The 18298-nt window shown below is 35.4% G+C and overlaps 1 protein-coding gene across 5 annotated transcripts; it reads left to right on the top strand.

Moving 5' to 3' along the window:
- Positions 1–1455: 1455 nt before the first annotated feature.
- Dsel (dermatan sulfate epimerase like) lies at positions 1456–7311 on the top strand. 5 transcript variants are annotated; one of them, XM_087906633.1, is made up of 3 exons: positions 1758–1896; positions 2364–2492; positions 2589–7311. In XM_087906633.1, exon 3 carries the CDS (start codon positions 3206–3208, stop codon positions 6824–6826), a length of 3621 nt encoding a protein of 1206 aa, XP_087762759.1. In that variant the 5' UTR covers positions 1758–1896; positions 2364–2492; positions 2589–3205; the 3' UTR covers positions 6827–7311. The 5 variants fall into 5 exon arrangements, with proteins under 5 accessions (XP_048299847.3, XP_048299851.3, XP_087762759.1 ...); XM_048443890.3 differs by lacking the exon at positions 1758–1896 and adding an exon at positions 1456–1595 and having other exon boundaries at positions 2364–7311; XM_048443894.3 differs by lacking the exon at positions 1758–1896 and adding an exon at positions 1458–1595 and having other exon boundaries at positions 2368–7311.
- Positions 7312–18298: the final 10987 nt, after the last annotated feature.

The following is an 18298-nucleotide window of genomic DNA, read 5'->3' on the forward strand; positions in this document are numbered from 1 at the left end:
TGTTTTTTGTCTATAATTACATGTTCTCAAAATAACTCGACTTGTAAAATTATTTTTGCTTCTTACCAGAATGTCATTCAATCACCTGTTTTTTTTCCCCACCTGAATACAGCTGTATATTTCTACTAGTAACACAGGTTAGAGGAAACTGAACTGTAATTAATTTGAAGTTTTTGTCTGTGAGGCTTGACAGCTCCTTGTACTATTATGGCCAAGTTATTGACCAGACAGCTGCTTAGTCTATGCCCAGGTGTAATGTACTTCTGTGGAAAATGCTCAAGTGAGTATAACAGCTTGTTTTGCAATTGAATTCCCAACCTTCAAATTACACACACACACACACACACACACACACACACACACACACACACACACACGTGGTGGTGGTGTGACAGTGATCAGAGTAAGAGTTATCTACAAGTTTTTACTGATTGTTGATTCTTGTTTCCTAGGATTCGTTCATGCCTGCTGTCCCATATTTGCTTCTGTTTACACTCCAGGAGAAGCTTTCAGTCAGAAGAGGTGACTAGTCCATTTTTTTTTCTGTTGAAGTTGTTTCAAGTATATTAATCTGGACATTTTGGTTTTGTATTTTTAGGACTGCAATCTCAGCCAGTGTGCCTCAGGTTCCAAAGTGCTTTCCAGTCCTTTCCCACTCTTACCCTTAAGGATAATTGATTATTCAAGTCCTTCCACTGTCGTCACCCATCCCATATCCCAAGAGTTTCTTGATTATTTGCAATTACAACTCCTTTCTGTTATATTTAGATGTTTTACGGTTGTCTTTGTCTAATTACCAAAAGGTCAGAACAACAGGCCAGACAGATAGATCTTCAATAAATGGGCTTTCAAACTTCCAACAAATCTAGTTGAGTTGTTCCCAGAGCAACTGCCAAACTGTCTAGACACAGTCTGGGTGTTTCCTTCCCAAGGAGGCCCTGCAGCAAGGGGTTCAGTCATCCCCAGCCCTCTGGCAGGAAACATGCCTCCGAGGCCTTCACGAAGGCCTCATCTTTTCCTACAGCGCCCCGCCCTGGCTCGCGGGCCTGCGGTGCGCAGGCCTCTCTCCCTCTCCCTTCCTCCAAGACTCCGCCCCCTCCCGACCGCAGACACGCTTCTGCGCGTCAGGCCCCGCCCCCGCCCTCCGGCCCTTGTTGCCTTTTTCCTCCCTCCGCGGCCCTGGCAACCACAGTTAGCTCTGCGGAGAGGGACTTCCGGGCCTTGTGTCGCGGGGCTCAGCTGGAGAAGGCGCCTCCGATCTCACGCCGCCAGCGGTTTCCTTCCGCCAGCGGAGCCACCCTTGCGGGCCCCCAGCCCTCCTCAAGGGCGGACGTGTCCGGGTGTGGAGACAGACCTGGCCCTGAGGAGACTCCACACCCAGAGGGGACCGTGGCGCTCGGGAGAACCCCGCGCTGAGGAGGCCGCCGCGCTGAGGAGTCCTGGCTCGGCTGCTGCCTGTGCAATCCCCGCGTCGCCCGCCGAGCTCTTGGTCTTCGCAGTCCGGCCTTCCGAGAACAACGATCTCTTGAAGTCCTCACCTTTGCCTTTGTTGGGGCCCAGCTCAGTTTGAAGACGCTGTCGCTGGCGGCTTGGAGGTAAGCGGAGTTGGCCATGTAGATGTCTGGAGTCCCCACGTCACAGCCACCGGTCAGGAAGTGGGGAGCTGAGCAGAAGGGCGATCGTTCTGAAGACACGAATTAAAATGTGCAACAGATGACGCAGGTCAGGAAACCACTGAAAGTGTTTGTTTCCTATAGAAAGGAGACTTGTCTAACACTGAAACTTAGTGAGGGTCTTTCAAATTCAAGACGGGCAAAGGAGAGGCCTGTTCCTTAAACCCGAGTCTGCGCGCTCTCTGGTGACTCCTGGTGAGGATGTTGAAGGCAGCTGCTACAGGTGAGCAACAGAGCCAAGGGTTCCTTTTTTCAGCCTTCTACCCTATCAGTCATAATTTCTCCTCAGGAAAATAACTTGTTTCTTGAAGCGACATTCTGATTCCTTAAAAGCTAAACTTTGAGTCATAATTTTAAGGGGTCATTTTGACTTTTACCTTTCATAACCAAAATAACTATGATGATGACGTGTGAATAGAAACACGTTTAAATAGCTGAAACAAACACTCTGAGATATGAAATATGTCTTGTAGTTGCTTCTTCTCTGCTAATATTAATTGGGATCCATGTGTTTATGAAAATATGGGGAAAACACGAGAAATGTTAGATTGTAAATAATATAAGATTTTTAACTGTAATACTCACATTTTTATTAAATGGCTTACACTATTTAACTCATTAGTTAATCTCTAAACTCAGGAGACCTGTACCCTTACAAATTTGCTTTGTTTTTTTTTTTTTTCCATCCAGAAAGGAGTGACATGAAAAAGGAACAGAAAACAGTCTTTAGTTTTGCTGAAAGGGGAATTTTTTTCCCAGTTGTTGGTTATGATTTGAAGACGAGCACCTAAAGACTGAAGAGCTTAGATTCTTCTAAAGGTACAGATACATTTGGTAAAAGGAAGATTTGGAAATACTTTAAAAAGATGTTTGAAATGAAGGCAGAAACTTTGATCATGTTTGTCAATCATGTAGGACTTTGAACAATTATTTGGAATATTTTCCTCCCCAAAATGGAAGAAGAAACAATTCACAGATCAAGACTCTGAGAGAAATAAGAAATAGTAAAGTTTGCTCACGCTGAGAAGGACAATATTTTATGATCTTCTCTTTGGTAACAAACAGAAACATACCTTGTATGTGTGGTGAGTTAATCAATAAGGATGGTTTCTTATGCTTCATGCTACAAACAGCTTTATTTAAATTTGGGGATTTTTTTCTCTTTTTCCCATGATTATTAGATTAATGTTAATTAGAGTAAGTAAAGAAAATAAATGCTGGACTCATGGTATTTTCTGGCTACACTGCTGTTTTCTGGGCATTATGGAAACATTGGCGGCACTTATATTCCTTGAAGCTTTATTTTATTGGATGCAAAACTGCCGGGGAAACAGAAATATGATGTAAGTTTTCCTTTCATAACAACGTTCTTTGCTTTGGATGAGCTGAATATCATCTGGATTTCACAGCCTATGAGGTACAAAATCTGTTTTATCTAGATCTTTAATATATAATTTATAATGACCAGATGAGAAACATATTAAACACTGTGTTTAACATGTATGCCTAAGGAAAGATCTTCCTGATGGATCATGGCGTTAATGTTTACAGAACATTTCCTATTTTTAATGATGATGTTTAGTTTTTCTACTTGCGAAGAATCTGTGAGCAATTACTCTGGATGGGCAGTTTTTACAGATGGTATACAACAGTTTAAGAATCAGAAATTAGAAGATTTCAGATCTAACCCAAAACTTCATCCAAATTTGTATTTTGATGCTGGAGATGTACAAACAATGAGACAAAATTCTCGTACAAGCCATTTGCATCTTTTTAGAGCTATCAGAAGTGCAGTGACAATTATGCTCTCTAATCCAACATACTACCTACCTCCACCCAAGCATGCTGATTTTGCTGCCAAGTGGAATGAAATATATGGTAATAATCTTCCTCCTTTAGCACTGTATTGTTTATTATGTCCCGAAGACAAAGTTGCCTTTGAATTTACCTTGGAATACATGGATAGGATGGTTAGCTACAAAGACTGGCTAGTTGAGAATGCACCAGGGGATGAGGTTCCAGTTGGCCATTCTTTAACAGGCTTTGCCACTGCCTTTGATTTTTTGTATAATCAGTTAGGTAATCAGCGAAAACAAAAATACCTAGAAAAAATACGGATTGTTACTGAGGAAATGTATGAATATTCAAAGATTCGCTCATGGGGCAAACAACTTCTTCATAACCACCAAGCTACAAATATGATAGCATTGCTCATAGGTGCATTGGTTACTGGAGTAGATAAAGGATCTAAAACACATATATGGAAGCAAGATGTTGTTGATGTTATGGAAAAGACTATGTTTCTCTTGAATCATATTGTAGATGGCTCTTTGGATGAAGGTGTAGCCTATGGAAGCTATACTTCAAAATCACTTACACAGTATGTTTTTTTGGCACAACGCCATTTTAACATCAACAACTTGGATAATAACTGGTTAAAAATGCACTTTTGGTTTTATTATGCTACGCTTTTACCAGGCTATCAAAGAACTATAGGTGTAGCAGATTCTAATTATAATTGGTTTTATGGTCCAGAGAGCCAGCTAGTTTTCTTGGATAAGTTCATTTTAAGAAATGGAGCTGGAAATTGGTTAGCTCAGCAAATTAGAAAGCATCGACCTAAGGATGGACCAATGGTTCCTTCCACTGCCCAAAGGTGGAGTACTCTTCATACTGAATACATCTGGTATGATCCAAAGCTTACCCCACAGCCTCCTGTTGACTTTGGCACAGCTAAAATGCACACTTTTCCTAACTGGGGTGTTGTGACGTATGGGGCAGGACTGCCAAATACACAGGCCAATACCTTTGTGTCTTTTAAATCTGGGAAACTAGGAGGACGAGCTGTGTATGACATAGTTCACTTTCAGCCATATTCCTGGATTGATGGATGGAGAAGCTTTAACCCAGGACATGAACATCCAGATCAAAATTCATTTACTTTTGCCCCCAATGGACAAGTATTTGTTTCTGAGGCTCTTTATGGACCAAAGTTAAGCCACCTTAACAATGTGTTGGTGTTTGCCCCATCACCATCAAGCCAGTGTAATAAACCTTGGGAAGGTCAACTGGGAGAATGTGCACAGTGGCTCAAGTGGACTGGTGAAGAGGTTGGTGATGCAGCTGGGGAAGTTATTACTGCTTCACAACATGGAGAAATGATGTTTGTAAGTGGGGAAGCAGTGGCTGCTTATTCTTCAACAATGAGACTAAAAAGTGTATATCGTGCTTTACTTCTCTTAAATTCTCAAACTCTACTTGTTGTTGACCACATTGAAAGGCAGGAAACGTCCCCAATAAATTCTGTCAGTGCCTTCTTTCATAATTTGGATATTGATTTTAAATACATCCCATACAGGTTTATGAATAGGTATAATGGTGCCATGATGGATGTGTGGGATGCACACTATAAAATGTTTTGGTTTGATCATCATGGTAACACTCCTGTGGCTAATATACAGGAAGCAGAACAAGCTGCTGAGTTTAAGAAAAGGTGGACTCAGTTTGTTAATGTTACATTTCATATGGAATCTACAATCACAAGAATTGCTTATGTATTTTATGGTCCATATATAAATGTTTCTAGCTGCAAATTTATTGACAGTTCTAGTTCTGGACTTCAGATTTCTCTAAATGTCAATAATACCGAACATAGTGTTTCTGTTATAACTGACTATCAAAATCTGAAAAGGAGATTTGATTACCTGGGATTTGGTGGTTTTGCCAGTGTGGCTAATCAAGGCCAAATAACCCGATTTGGTTTAGGGACTCAAGCAATAGCAAACCCTGTAAGGCACGATAGAGTTATTTTCCCTTTTGGATTTAAATTTAATATAGCAGTTGGATTCATTTTGTGTATTAGTTTGGTTATTTTAACTTTTCAGTGGCGGTTCTACCTTTCTTTTAGAAAGCTAATGCGCTGTGTATTAATACTTGTTATTGCTTTGTGGTTTATTGAGTTTCTGGATGTGTGGAGCACTTGTACTCAGCCCATTTGTGCAAAATGGACAAGGACTGAAACCAAGACAAATGAGAAGACCATAACCTCTGAAGGGAAGCATGTAGATCTGCCTGATGTTGTTATTACCTCACTCCCTGGCTCAGGAGCTGAAATTCTGAAACAAGTTTTTTTCAACAGTAGTGATTTTCTCTACATCAGAATACCTACAGCCTACATTGATATTCCTGAAACTGAATTTGAAATTGACTCATTTGTAGATGCTTGTGAATGGAAAGTATCAGATATCCGCACTGGGCATTTTCATCTTCTTCGAGGGTGGCTGCTGTCTTTGGTCCAGGACACAAAATTTCATTTGCAAAATATTAATCTTCGTGAAACTGGTAGGAATAAACTTGCTCAGTATTTTGCAGCTAATAAGGACAAAACCCAAAAACTGAAAAGGAGAGAGTCTTTGCCAGAACAAAGAAGTAAAATGAAAGGAGCTTTTGATAGAGATACTGAATATATTAGGGCCTTGAGAAGACACCTAGTTTATTACCCAAGTGCTCGTCCTGTGCTCAGTTTAAGTAGTGGAAGCTGGACATTGAAGCTTCATTTTTTTCAGGAAGTTTTAGGAACTTCAATGCGGGCTTTGTACATAGTACGAGACCCTCGAGCCTGGATCTATTCAATGCTATATGGTAGTAAACCAAGTCTTTATTCTTTGAAAAATGTACCAGAGCACTTAACAAAATTGTTTAAAATAGAGGAAGGTAAAAGCAAATGTAACTTAAATTCAGGCTATGCTTTTGAGTATGAATCACTGAAGAAAGAATTAGAAACATCTCAGTCAAATACTGTCTCTTTACTATCTCATTTGTGGCTAGCAAACACTGCAGCAGCTTTGAGAATAAATACAGATTTGCTGCCTACCAATTACCAGCTGGTCAAGTTTGAAGATATTGTTCAATTTCCTCAGAAGACTACAGAAAGAATTTTTGCATTCCTTGGAATTCCTTTGTCTCCTTCTAGTTTAAACCAAATACTGTTTGCCACTTCCACAAACCTTTTCTATCTTCCTTTTGAGGGGGAAATATCACCATCTAATACTAATATTTGGAAACAAAACTTGCCTAGAGATGAAATTAAAATAATTGAAAATATTTGCTGGACACTGATGGATCGTCTAGGATATCCAAAATTTATGGACTAAATGCTGCAGGTCAGCAAAAATTTGCACTAATATATCCCAACCTACTTTGTGGCTATTAACAAGATAATTTTGTTTATTCTTGTACAAGTGTGTATGTACGTGTGTATGTGTGGAGAGAGCATGAGTCTGTTATTTGCGCTGAAAGATACTTCAAAAAATAAGCAGCATATTTGGCCTAGTAGGATTTATTTTTATGTTAACACTTTCCTTGTCTTGATTTTTGAATTTTTTTCTGCTAAAATGTTGTGCTACAGAAGTATATATTGTTGTGTCTGGGAGGATAGGAAGATTTTAATGGAGTTTAACTCACCTTATTTGGTAACTGTGCTAATCTATCTTGGCACCTAAGGCACTATGAAAGGCCTTGCAATTGCTGCTTTGCCCAGTCATCTCTTGCTCTTAAAATGAACTACATAGGTTCCTTGTCTTTTGAATAGGTCTTCTAACACAAAGAAAAAATGAAATAAAAAAATGAATTTCTTGTACTTTGTATAATGTTCTCTGAAATTACTGGGGAAATGATAAAGATTTCTATTAGAACTTTCAGAAAATATAGACGAAGATATAGACTATAGACTTTTTTTTTCTTACTCAAGAGTTAAGATTGTGAACAGAGGATGTTGAAATTCAGTGTATTATTTTGGAAATGCTGCTCTCTTCAAAAGCTTTTATTTGCCTGCCTGAAGCTATCGCTCTTCACCGTCATACCATGACCACCTTATCTAGCCTTTCTGTCATTTTCAAATAAAACAGGCAGTTGTTAGTAACTACAAAATTCTTAGCTTTGGATGTTCCAACAGCCCTTTCCCCTGATGATTAATTTTGTATTAAAGACTGACACATACTTATAATCAAATTTATTTTTGTGGTGTTACCACTCTGACTCAAAGAAAGGAGCAGAAGTCTACTGACAGTGGTGGTTATTCACTGTTTTTGCAGGTGGTGTGGGGTGGTGCTGACATGGCTGGGTGCTGGAAACAGAATTAGAAAGCTGCCTGCCTTATCCTGTATCCTCTGAGTGAATTTATAGGCTGCCAGTGTCTGCAAAAGTTGAAGCCAATTGAAAGATGATGTCAGAGGCATCTATTCCCTTTACCATCTGCAGCTTATAAATGTACCAAACATGAAATGTTCACTCATTTTACTTGGTAGTTTCTGAAATCAAAAATGCTATGCTGTTATAGGCCAGTATAGTAGTTACAACGTGCTGCATGAACATCGCCATTATTGGGATTTAGTGTGAGTCTATGCAGAATGCAGTTTTCTTCCTGATGTTTCAAACTACAGTTTCCTCAAGTTCTCTACCATTTGGATTTTGTCACTCTGATCTAGATAAAAGCACTTCTCTTCCAGTAGCTTGTTGTTTTATCTAAATGATTAAATTCTATCAGCATGATGAAACTGTGCATATGTTACTTTTTAGCTGAATCTAACCTAGCTGTCATTTCTTCTGTTATGGCATGAGTGGAGACTGTTACATGTCCCCTATGTAGTGGTGGGAGCGACGGGCTGCGTTCCCGCCCAGATCCCGGCTAGCTTACCCCTGAAATAAATACACGGAAATTGTATTCTTTTAAACACTGCCTGGCCCATTAGTTTCAGCCTCTTATTGGCTAATTCTCACATCTTGCTTTAACCCATATTTAGTAATCTGTGTAGCACCATGAGGTGGTGGCTTACCGGGAAAGATCCTAACCTTCATCTGTCTCAGAGAGGAGAGTCATGGCAACTGCCTCACTGCCTTCTTCCTCTCAGCATTCTGTTGTGTTTACTCCACCTACCTAATTTTCTGTCCTATCAAAGGGCCAAAGCGGTTTCTTTATTAACCAGTGAAAGTAACACACAGACAGATGACCCTCCTCCATCACCCCTACATTTGTTTTTGCTCCACAGGACTCATAATTTTCCCTTTATATTAAAATGAATAAAAATCAGTATAGATTGAAGACTCAAATCTACATTTATATTTTGAAGGAGGATTACTCTTATCTCAAGTTTCTCAGCAAATGTCCATGTAAAATTACTATTCCCATTATTGGTCAGAGTCTCCCTGCTATTAGTTTTCAGAATATGACCTTAAATCAGAGCAAGCAGAAAAGACCTGGGGTGGAAAAGCATTACATCATACTAAGGTGATAATTAGAAATGGGTACAGGCACAGAAAAAACCAGTGAGATCTACTTCTGCATATTGTACAGAAATGCACCCTTGTGCAGAAGGTGGTAAGTAGATTATGTGGAGGAAAACAGGAAAAAGAGATTTAGAAAATAGACAGAGTGATTTTGAGAAGGTATATGGGAATGTTTTACTGATAAATCATAGTGGAACATAGCTTTGAACTCCACAGAGCAATTTAGAGCTAAACTTTCTCACCTCAGAAGAAATGTAAGACATCAGCCATTTTCATAGTGATTTCCATAATGAAAGTTTGAAGATAACTGCAGATCCCCTCAGGAGAGTATTGTCTGTGGGAAAGGAACCCACTGAATTTACCTGCATATTCTAATGCTTAAGATTTGCTGCCTTACAATTTGAGTACTTAAGGTGAGTGACACATCTGGCACATCTTTGCTTTGATTCCCTTCTGAACTTATTAACAATTTGTGAATAGGATTATTATCATATTTTATTGTTTATAGATAATAAGAGCCATTTAAAATGGCCTATCTGTAAAAGTCATCCCTTTATCAATGTCCTGAAACTTAAGCTTAATTTGTACAACTCCTTAAAAGTAACTTTGGAATTACTGGAAATTTAGGTGATCAACTGATAAAGTAGGGAAACATTAATCATGTAGTATTCAAATCTAGATGAATAGAAAATTACCTATCCTCAAGCTAAACCTCATTTAGAGTTGATTTTTTTTGAAAATCCTGGTTATTAAATTAATGAATATGCTTAAATTTGTAATTTTTATCAAGAGGATGCAATGACATGTACCTATTAGGCCTTGATTACATAAACATTTGGTTTCTTTAGATAAATATAAGAACTAACTGCCTCCTAAGAATAAAACAATGTTTTATCAAGTTTTGAGAGATGTCGGGTCCTATTCAGCTACCCTATGCAACTGTCTTCAAAGAACCATTTTTGTTTCCTTCACATACTAGCACATGTTAAATAGTCCACGTAATGTCATGTTATAATCTCATTGACTGATCTTCTAATTGATATCATTGATCAGAAAATTTGTGGATCATGGTGTAGGTACATTCCTGATGTATGGTGCCTATCTGTTAATTTTGAGAAATATACTGCAGTTTTTACATACAGTCTTGGATTATAACTGGGAAGGCTTTCAATGATGAAGAAAGAAGAAAAATATAAAAGAAAATAGCAATGACATATAAGTATACTTAATCTCAAATATAACAGGATATTGAGTATCGAACCATTTCTTGTTTATTTATTTTGAATAAATTATCTAATGTTTCTATTTATTTTATATTATTTTAGCAGGAAAAATCCAAACAATTAGGAAGATCAAAATGACTTTAATTTTGATGACAGGCAATTTTGTATATGACAGGCAATTTGTAACATTCTTAGCCTTGGTATTTGCACTATACAATTATATGGGTTTATGTTGTATTTAACATAAGCAATGTGTTTAGTTCATTCAATTTTCAAAGTGGATTCAGTGATGTCTATAGACATAGGAATTTTAGGTTTTTTTATTTTTTGGTGTTGCATAAATTTTTCCAGTCACACAGGAAAGAAAACAGAGTAAAGAAGTAGGACTCCCCAATGATATAAAACTGAAGTGCTAAAAGCAATTTGGCTATGATTGGAGTAATTTTGTCATGCAACTCTTTATTTCTTTGGGTCGATAACATCTTGTGTGACACTAAATTAATGCAAGTTGGAGAATGCAGGCATGTTTGATGTTAAGACCCATGTCTGCAAATTCACCTAATAGACTTGGAAATCCCCCCACTTCAGTGGTGGGCACCCTTCCTTCTGTTCTACTAACTTTATTCTAAGCTCTATAACCTTAAATAAGAATCTGTCTATGATGATCATGTGCACACCCATCCCCTGGCTCATGGTAGGTTTTCATTCAGGAATAATAACTTAAAAAAAAATCTCTCTTCAGAGTTATTTGAGGTGCTCTAATTGGTTTTCCAAATAAGAGTCACAGTAAAGACTTTTTAACTTAACTACTCTGAATTGATATGAATTTAAAATCATTGGATTACCATATATATAACATATACAACCCTTAAAATTCTTTGTGGTATTTATGCATAAATTTGAAATTCAAGTCAAATGATTTTCTTAAATTAAAACTGGTGAGTGTTTTATTGAAATACTGACACAGGAAGTTTTTCCAGTGCTAGAATTTATATTTGATTCACTTGAATAAAAATATTGGTAGTTATTTAACACTCCTGCCCAACTAATTTAACATGTAATTATGGTTCAAACATTTAATATCAAAGAATTCTTGGTGAAGAAAATTGCTGAGAGAGGACGGGGTTGAGGGGAGGATGAACTTTCTAGTAATAGAAGTAGAAAGTACATCTTAATTCATTTTTCTTTCCTTTCCATAATACCCTCACAACCACAAGTGCCTCCAGTTAGCCATAATACCCAGCATTAAATCTCGTTCCAGGGGATGTAATGTGAAAACTGTACTATAGCCCTTGCATCAAGGGAGCTACCATCTGATCAGAATTTTCAAATACCTTCCCTTACAATAGCCTATACTAATTTGAAGTGCATGATCATTTCAAATATGTGACTAACCGTCAACCCTATGTGTAAAAATGATTTTTTAATATAGAAAGTGTTTTACTTTTTTATTCTTTGTTTTGTGCAAAATGCTAGAGGGGAAAAGAGAAAAAATGAGAATGCGGAGGTGGGGAGGAATTTATGCAGTGAAAGAAGGAAGAAGGCAGGAAGCAATTATTTAGCATTTATTCCTATCATGTTCACATTATTATTTAAACTATTTTAAAAGATCTTGAAATATTATCGAGGAAAAAACTCAAAAAAGCTATAATCTGAGCACTTTTTACATTGCAGTTGCTTTTGTATTTAATTCTTAAACTAGTTCTGTATCTCTCTGCCTCTTTTGATGTGACTGTCTTAATTCAAGTGTATTGATCCTAATTTTAGATTTCAAATGTTTCAGAATTTCAGAATCTCCAGATGTGTCATATTCTCCCACATTTTCTATTCCTTCCTTTTTAAAATGCTGGGCTTTATACCTTATTCTTTATTGTTTAAGGAGAAAAAAAAATCCTCATGCACAGTAGGTGGCCTTGATAGTCTTTCAACTTTGAAGAGCCAATTCAGCTCACAACACTGACTTTCCACACTGTCAAAGGAACCACATAAACCAAATTATCTGAATTATAGTCTCTAACACTTACATAAACAATACTTCACCAAGGCGTGATATGGTAAAAATTATGCTTTAATCCTTATTTTACTATATTGAAAGATTACCGTCAGGTTTTACTGATACTTGGTTTTTAATATATGATTATTTATTTTTACTACAGTTTAATTGAGGAGATAGATTTTATTGTAAAACTGTTCAAGTCGTGTGGAACTTTACAGTATTGCTGCTTTTAGCTTAACTGAACTATTTTAATTTGGTACCTCAATATATCACGAAACATGCAGGTAAGTTTCATTTGTTATAAAGAAAAAATACAAACCAATTATGAAATTGCATTAACACAATTTCCATTAAAATATATGAAATGTATAGCCAATAAGATTCCACATAAGTATGATAGTTTTTGCTGTTAATTTTCAATTACTAATTATCTTGAGAATTCTCCCTAATTTATTGGTATCTAGAATGCAATAGAATTGCAGTTGGTTTAAGTGCACAAATCTCTATATTGGCCAAAACAAACTGAAATGTTCACACACTTAGTTATTTCTTTTTCTTTTTTCTTTCTTTCTTTCTTTCTTTCTTTCTTTCTTTCTTTCTTTCTTTCTTTTTCTTAAGCAGTTGGAAATTAAGTTATTTCTCTTTCAAAACAACTATACAACTATTTACAATATCTCATTATTGAACACAATAAATACACATTACAAACCCTGGAACGCTCCATTAACTTGGAGTTAAAAGACTTTTTTTCTGTGTTACTGGCAGAGTAAATTTTCACAAGTTTTGTTTCAATATTTTCTTTATCATCTTTAAATTGAAGAGGGAAAATTCTGCTAAACTTTATTCATATAATTTATTGAGTGATATTTTCTAGTCAAAGTTTTCTAGCTCTGAGTTCCTTAGAGTCAATAAGAATATATTTCAGAGTGTGAAAATTAATAGAAAAATATGTTCTCAGTAATCACCTACAGGTCTCTAAGAGAAAGAAAGAAAAGAACTGTTTATAATTGATGCATGTGCTCAAAAAGAAGGCAAACTCATGTGTAATGTAAATTTCACAATAATAAAATACTTAAATATTTCCAGAACGTACAGAACTAAAATATGTAGATCAAGGACAATACATTTTTATAATTTAATATATTACTGAGCTGCACAAGGAAGCAAAATCACAATTTCTGGTTAATACGTTTATTTTTGAAGTATTGCTTTCGACAAATTCAAATTTCAAAACACAGTTTGTTCAGTTTCCCTTCGGTATCTGTAACTTGACTTTTATGATTTTTATCATGATATTTTGTATTTATTTTTGTAATATATTAAGTATAAAACTTTCTAAATTTCAGTACAATGGATATAGTATCTTAGATTTATTCTATGTCAAAAGTGTAAGCTGCATAATATCAACATTAAATTCATGTTCATGCTTTCATTTTGAAATATATCATTGCAATTGTTACATTTGAAACTATTTTAGACAATTTATAATGTGAATATTGTATGTTTGTATGACTATATATGTATTCATGTATGTTTACACAACTATTGCATGTACACAAATTGCTAAACCTTTCTTGGTTAATGTGATATATACATTATCATTGGATTAGACCACTGATGATACCACACTGTCTTAATTACTATTCTTATTGGTAGGTTTGAAATCTGACAACTTAGAATATTTATTTTCTTCTTTCTCATTATATTGCTTCATTTTGAGCATTTATTTGATATTCACTTTGGCATTAAGTTTGCAAAGTTCCATAAAAAAAGAAATATAAAAATAATGCATCTTACTAATAAGTTCATTACATTACTTTTGGTAGTGTGGAAAAATATAGTAAATTAGTTCCAATTCGTATATGTGACATGTCTTTCCTTTTACTATTTGTCAGTCTTTTGATGAAATTTATATTGTTACATTCAACATACTATTATTATAGTAGATACTATTTATTTTTAATTATATATTTTTAACTTTGCCAGAATATAAAACATTCAATTGATTTTTTTGTTTATTTTCTATTAGGAATCTTATGAAATATTGTTACTAATTTTGTAATCCTAAATTCTTTTAAAACACATATGGATTGCTATGTTTGTTTATGGAGAATAACATTTTTTTCTTTTGAGTTTTAAAACATTTAATATGCTTTATTTTTATGGCGTCTTGTAAGATTCTAAATGGATTTTGTGATAGTAGATGCTCATGGAAGGCTTCTTATTTTTCACAATTGATTATAGTCCATTCTCAGCACTTGTTACAGGTGTTCCTTATTAAGATGCAACGTTGCTTTCTATTTCTATTCTGAGATTTACCATGAGTGCAAGATAAAGTTGATTGAATATTTTTACCTTTCCCTAACTATCTAGTCATAATTTTTGTTGTTTATCTGTTAATTTATTGTAACAAATGAAAAACTTTTTAAAGATTAGATACAACTTAGTCTTTATTGAAAAACAGTCTGGGAATTATTTATTGTATTTATTGCTGCCTTGTGATGGTTAGTTATTAAGATATTTGCATAAATATTAATTGACCTGTATACTGTTCAAATCAACAATATACTCATCACGTAAAGTAAACTGGGATGGTCTACATTTATGTTTTCTAGAAGACTGTAAATTGAAATACTCTAATATTCACATATCAGCTTGGACTCATTTATAAAACCACAAGGACATTTTACTTTATATATCGAAATATAAAACCATACAAGTGTTTTTTGTACTTCTGGACTTAATTTATTTACTCCTGCATTTCTGGCTAACTATCTTTGGGTAATTTTATTTTGAAGAATCTATTCTCTTAATTTTTCAAATTTACTTGACTAAATTTGTCAAAGTCTTTTGTTGTCTTTTCTCATCTATCTCAAAAACTTTGTTTTAAAAACTTTAATATGGAGTATATAGATCATATTTCTTAATTAAAATTTGTGTGTATATGTCTACTCAATAGTTAACTGTTATCCTTGTTTTCTGTTTTATTTATTTGATAATGCATTATTTTTAGATTTCTCATATTTTTACAACTTTATAAGTTTCTGTTGGTGTTGGCGGAGTCCACTTGTTTGTTTCTTGGCAGCCCAGATTTGCAAAATAATCACACAAAAACTATATTATTTATAACACTTCATGGCCAATCACTTAAGCATATTGCTAGCTAGCACTTATATCTTTGGTTAATCCCTTTATAATTTTTGATATTTTACCACAAGTCTCATTGCCTACCTACAAAGTTCTTGCTGATGGCTTGTGTGTTTTCTGTCTGGTGGATACTCCACTTCTTTTCCCTAGCATTCAGTTTAGTTTTTCCCACCTACCTCTATTCTGCCCTGTGCAGGCCCAAGATAGCTTTTTTATTAACCAATATTATTCTCAGCATATGGAGGGGAATACCACATGACCTCCACTTTTCTGTCTAAAAAGGAATGTTTTAATTTAACATAGCAAAATTACATACAACAAAACAGGTATCAAGTAAGAATTACAGTATTTATATGTACTTTGTCTTTTATCATAACTTTGGAAAACTATAATTATAACTGTCTATTTTTTAACTCCATCAAAAACTCCAGAAGGATACAATATTACCGAAGTTAACAGGAAGGCCTACCAACAAGGTTCCAGCTGGTGGTATGTGTCTTTCCTCTCTGGTGGCTAGGTGGTGTCTCATTGACTTGACGTTCTTCCAGCATTCAGTTTTATTTCCCTCGCCTACCTCTATTCTGCCCTGTGCAAGTCTAAGGTAGTTTCTTAGACTACCTTAGTTAACCAATGATATTCACAGCATACAGAGGGGATTCCTACATCATGTTGGGTTGTGTTTTGTACCTTACATAATTACATGTGTGGCTCAATGTTTTTGTCAATGTGCTTCATCAGAAAAATAATAGGTATCCATTCCTTTTGCAGTGCTAGCGATTCAGAAGGTATGATTTCTTTCAAAATTAACTCTGTCAGGAAGTAGGGCTAGTAAGATAGTTAGGTATCTGAATAAATCTTATCTAGAAGGAGGTAAATGTAGATACTGAATTTATCATTGTTATAGAAATAGCAATGACTAATATCAGCACTCAGGTTGCAGAGGCAAGTAGATCTTTGTGACCATCCTGGCCTACATATTAAATTCCAGACTACTCAGGGCTATATAATAAGACCTGGCTTAAAAATAAAATTAAGCCAGGTGATGGTAGCTCATACCTTTAATCCCAACAATGGGGAGGCAGAGGCAGTCAGATCTCTGGGAGTTCAAGGTCAGACTGATCTACAAAGCAAGGTACAACCAGGACTGTTTCACAGAGAAATCCTGTCTTGAAAAATATAATAATTAATAAAAATAACAATAAACAGTTACTATAAAAATAAATTAAACCTCTTAGACTTGGGGATCACTGAACCCCTTAAAGAACATCTTAAACACTAAGATATTTCTGCTTACAGTACTTTCTCACTTTGGAATCAGTGGGAAAAACTAGAAACAAAACATCCAAAAGCATTCTATGACTTAATCAAAAGCTATCAGCGTTCTGAACTACATCAAAATGTAAGATGAAGAGCCATAACCTTTCATAGTTTTGATGGTTCTCTCTGCTACCAAATGTTACCAACCCTAGTTTTGTACTACAACACTAGATAAATGTTACTTTTTTAAACAAGTAGGCTCAGCATCACACATACTATTTCTAAGTAGTTTATACTGCAGGGGCGTACATAAAAGACACGTTCATTAAAATTCACTTTCTTAGCATAGTTTTTGTTTCTACATAAGCAGGACTCATTGCACCACTGATACTTAGTCTGTGATGTGCATCTACAGGGGTTTCATGTTGTATGGAAATCTACTCAACCTTTTCTCCTAAGAAAAATATTATGCACTTCTATTGAACTTGAATTAGCAGCCCAAACTCCCCTCTCAAGGTGATTTTATTTGAGGGCTTTACTTCTCTGTCCTGCACAAATAATTGTTTTGAGCTGATATTGAATCTACTTTTAAGGTCTCTTTATTGTCAAATTGTATGAGGACGGGAATGTGGGAGTAAATTGATTGCTGGGAATTCTGCTTTGAGAGATAATATGAAGAGATCAGTTGTTACCACAGTAGTGGATTTGGTTTCTAATTCCAAACCAAATATCAGAGAACAATTTTTCCAAATCCACAAATTTCCTTTCCAAAACCCCACCTTATACTAAAATAAAGGTTGGATTAAAGCTCTCTCTCCCTCTCCTCCTCCTCTCTCTCTGTATGTGTGTGTATATGGGGTTTTAGTGTCAGTAAGTAAGAATAGAAAATAACTCCTGTCTAGACCAGCAAGAGCAGCTAGGACTTTTAAAAAAGCACAGAGACAGGGACATGGACATGAGGTACCACCTTTAGCTGAGGATCTACTAGCTGTTCTCTTTAATAGCGTGAGACCTGCTTTGTAGACTGTGCTCAAAGACAGGTTGCATTCCCAGAAGTAGTAGTCCAAAACAAACTGCACCCATCGGAGAGAAGGAGATGGAGAGAGGGAAAGAGGAAGAGAGATAGAGTAGGAGGAAGAAGGAAAGAGAGAATCTGTATGTGTAATAAAATTGAGTCTGTAGGTTGATGGGGAAGGATTTGGGAGAAGACGGGGGTTAAATATGATCAAAATGCATCATATAAAATTCTCAGGGAATTAAGGGCATTAATTTTTTAAAAGTATGTCATGGTGCAATACATAAAAACACTATAAACCTGCTATATATAATTAAGTTGAAGTAGCCTCAGTATTGTGTCTTAGTTCATAAGGTACCAAAAAGAAAATACTTTTTGGGGATATAACAAAAAGTAAACCATTGTCTATTTCTTTAGGAACGCAAGCAAGCATCTTTAATAAGAGCAGGATTACTCTGTTACTTTATACCTCCTTAAACTACCATCAGAGTTTGCTTTGACCATGGAATTTACATTGAAAAATCTTATCCCTTATAGAAAAACATTGAGAACATACATCATGTATAGAAAACCATTGAGAACATATAACAAGATATTTATTATAGCACCATTTATCAAATCTTGTAGAACATCTAGCATTTAAAAAGTTCTTAAAATAAATTTTATTAGTTAAATATAAAATATTTTCCTTTTTATTTACAAA

This window comes from Myodes glareolus, chromosome 5 (assembly GCF_982192425.1).
Source record: "Myodes glareolus chromosome 5, mMyoGla1.1, whole genome shotgun sequence".
Lineage (NCBI taxonomy): Eukaryota > Metazoa > Chordata > Mammalia > Rodentia > Cricetidae > Myodes > Myodes glareolus.

Bases quoted from the DNA above. Each gene is read 5' to 3' on its own strand.
- Dsel (XM_048443890.3), top strand. From the start codon at position 3,206: ATGGCGTTAATGTTTACAGAACATTTCCTATTTTTAATGATGATGTTT.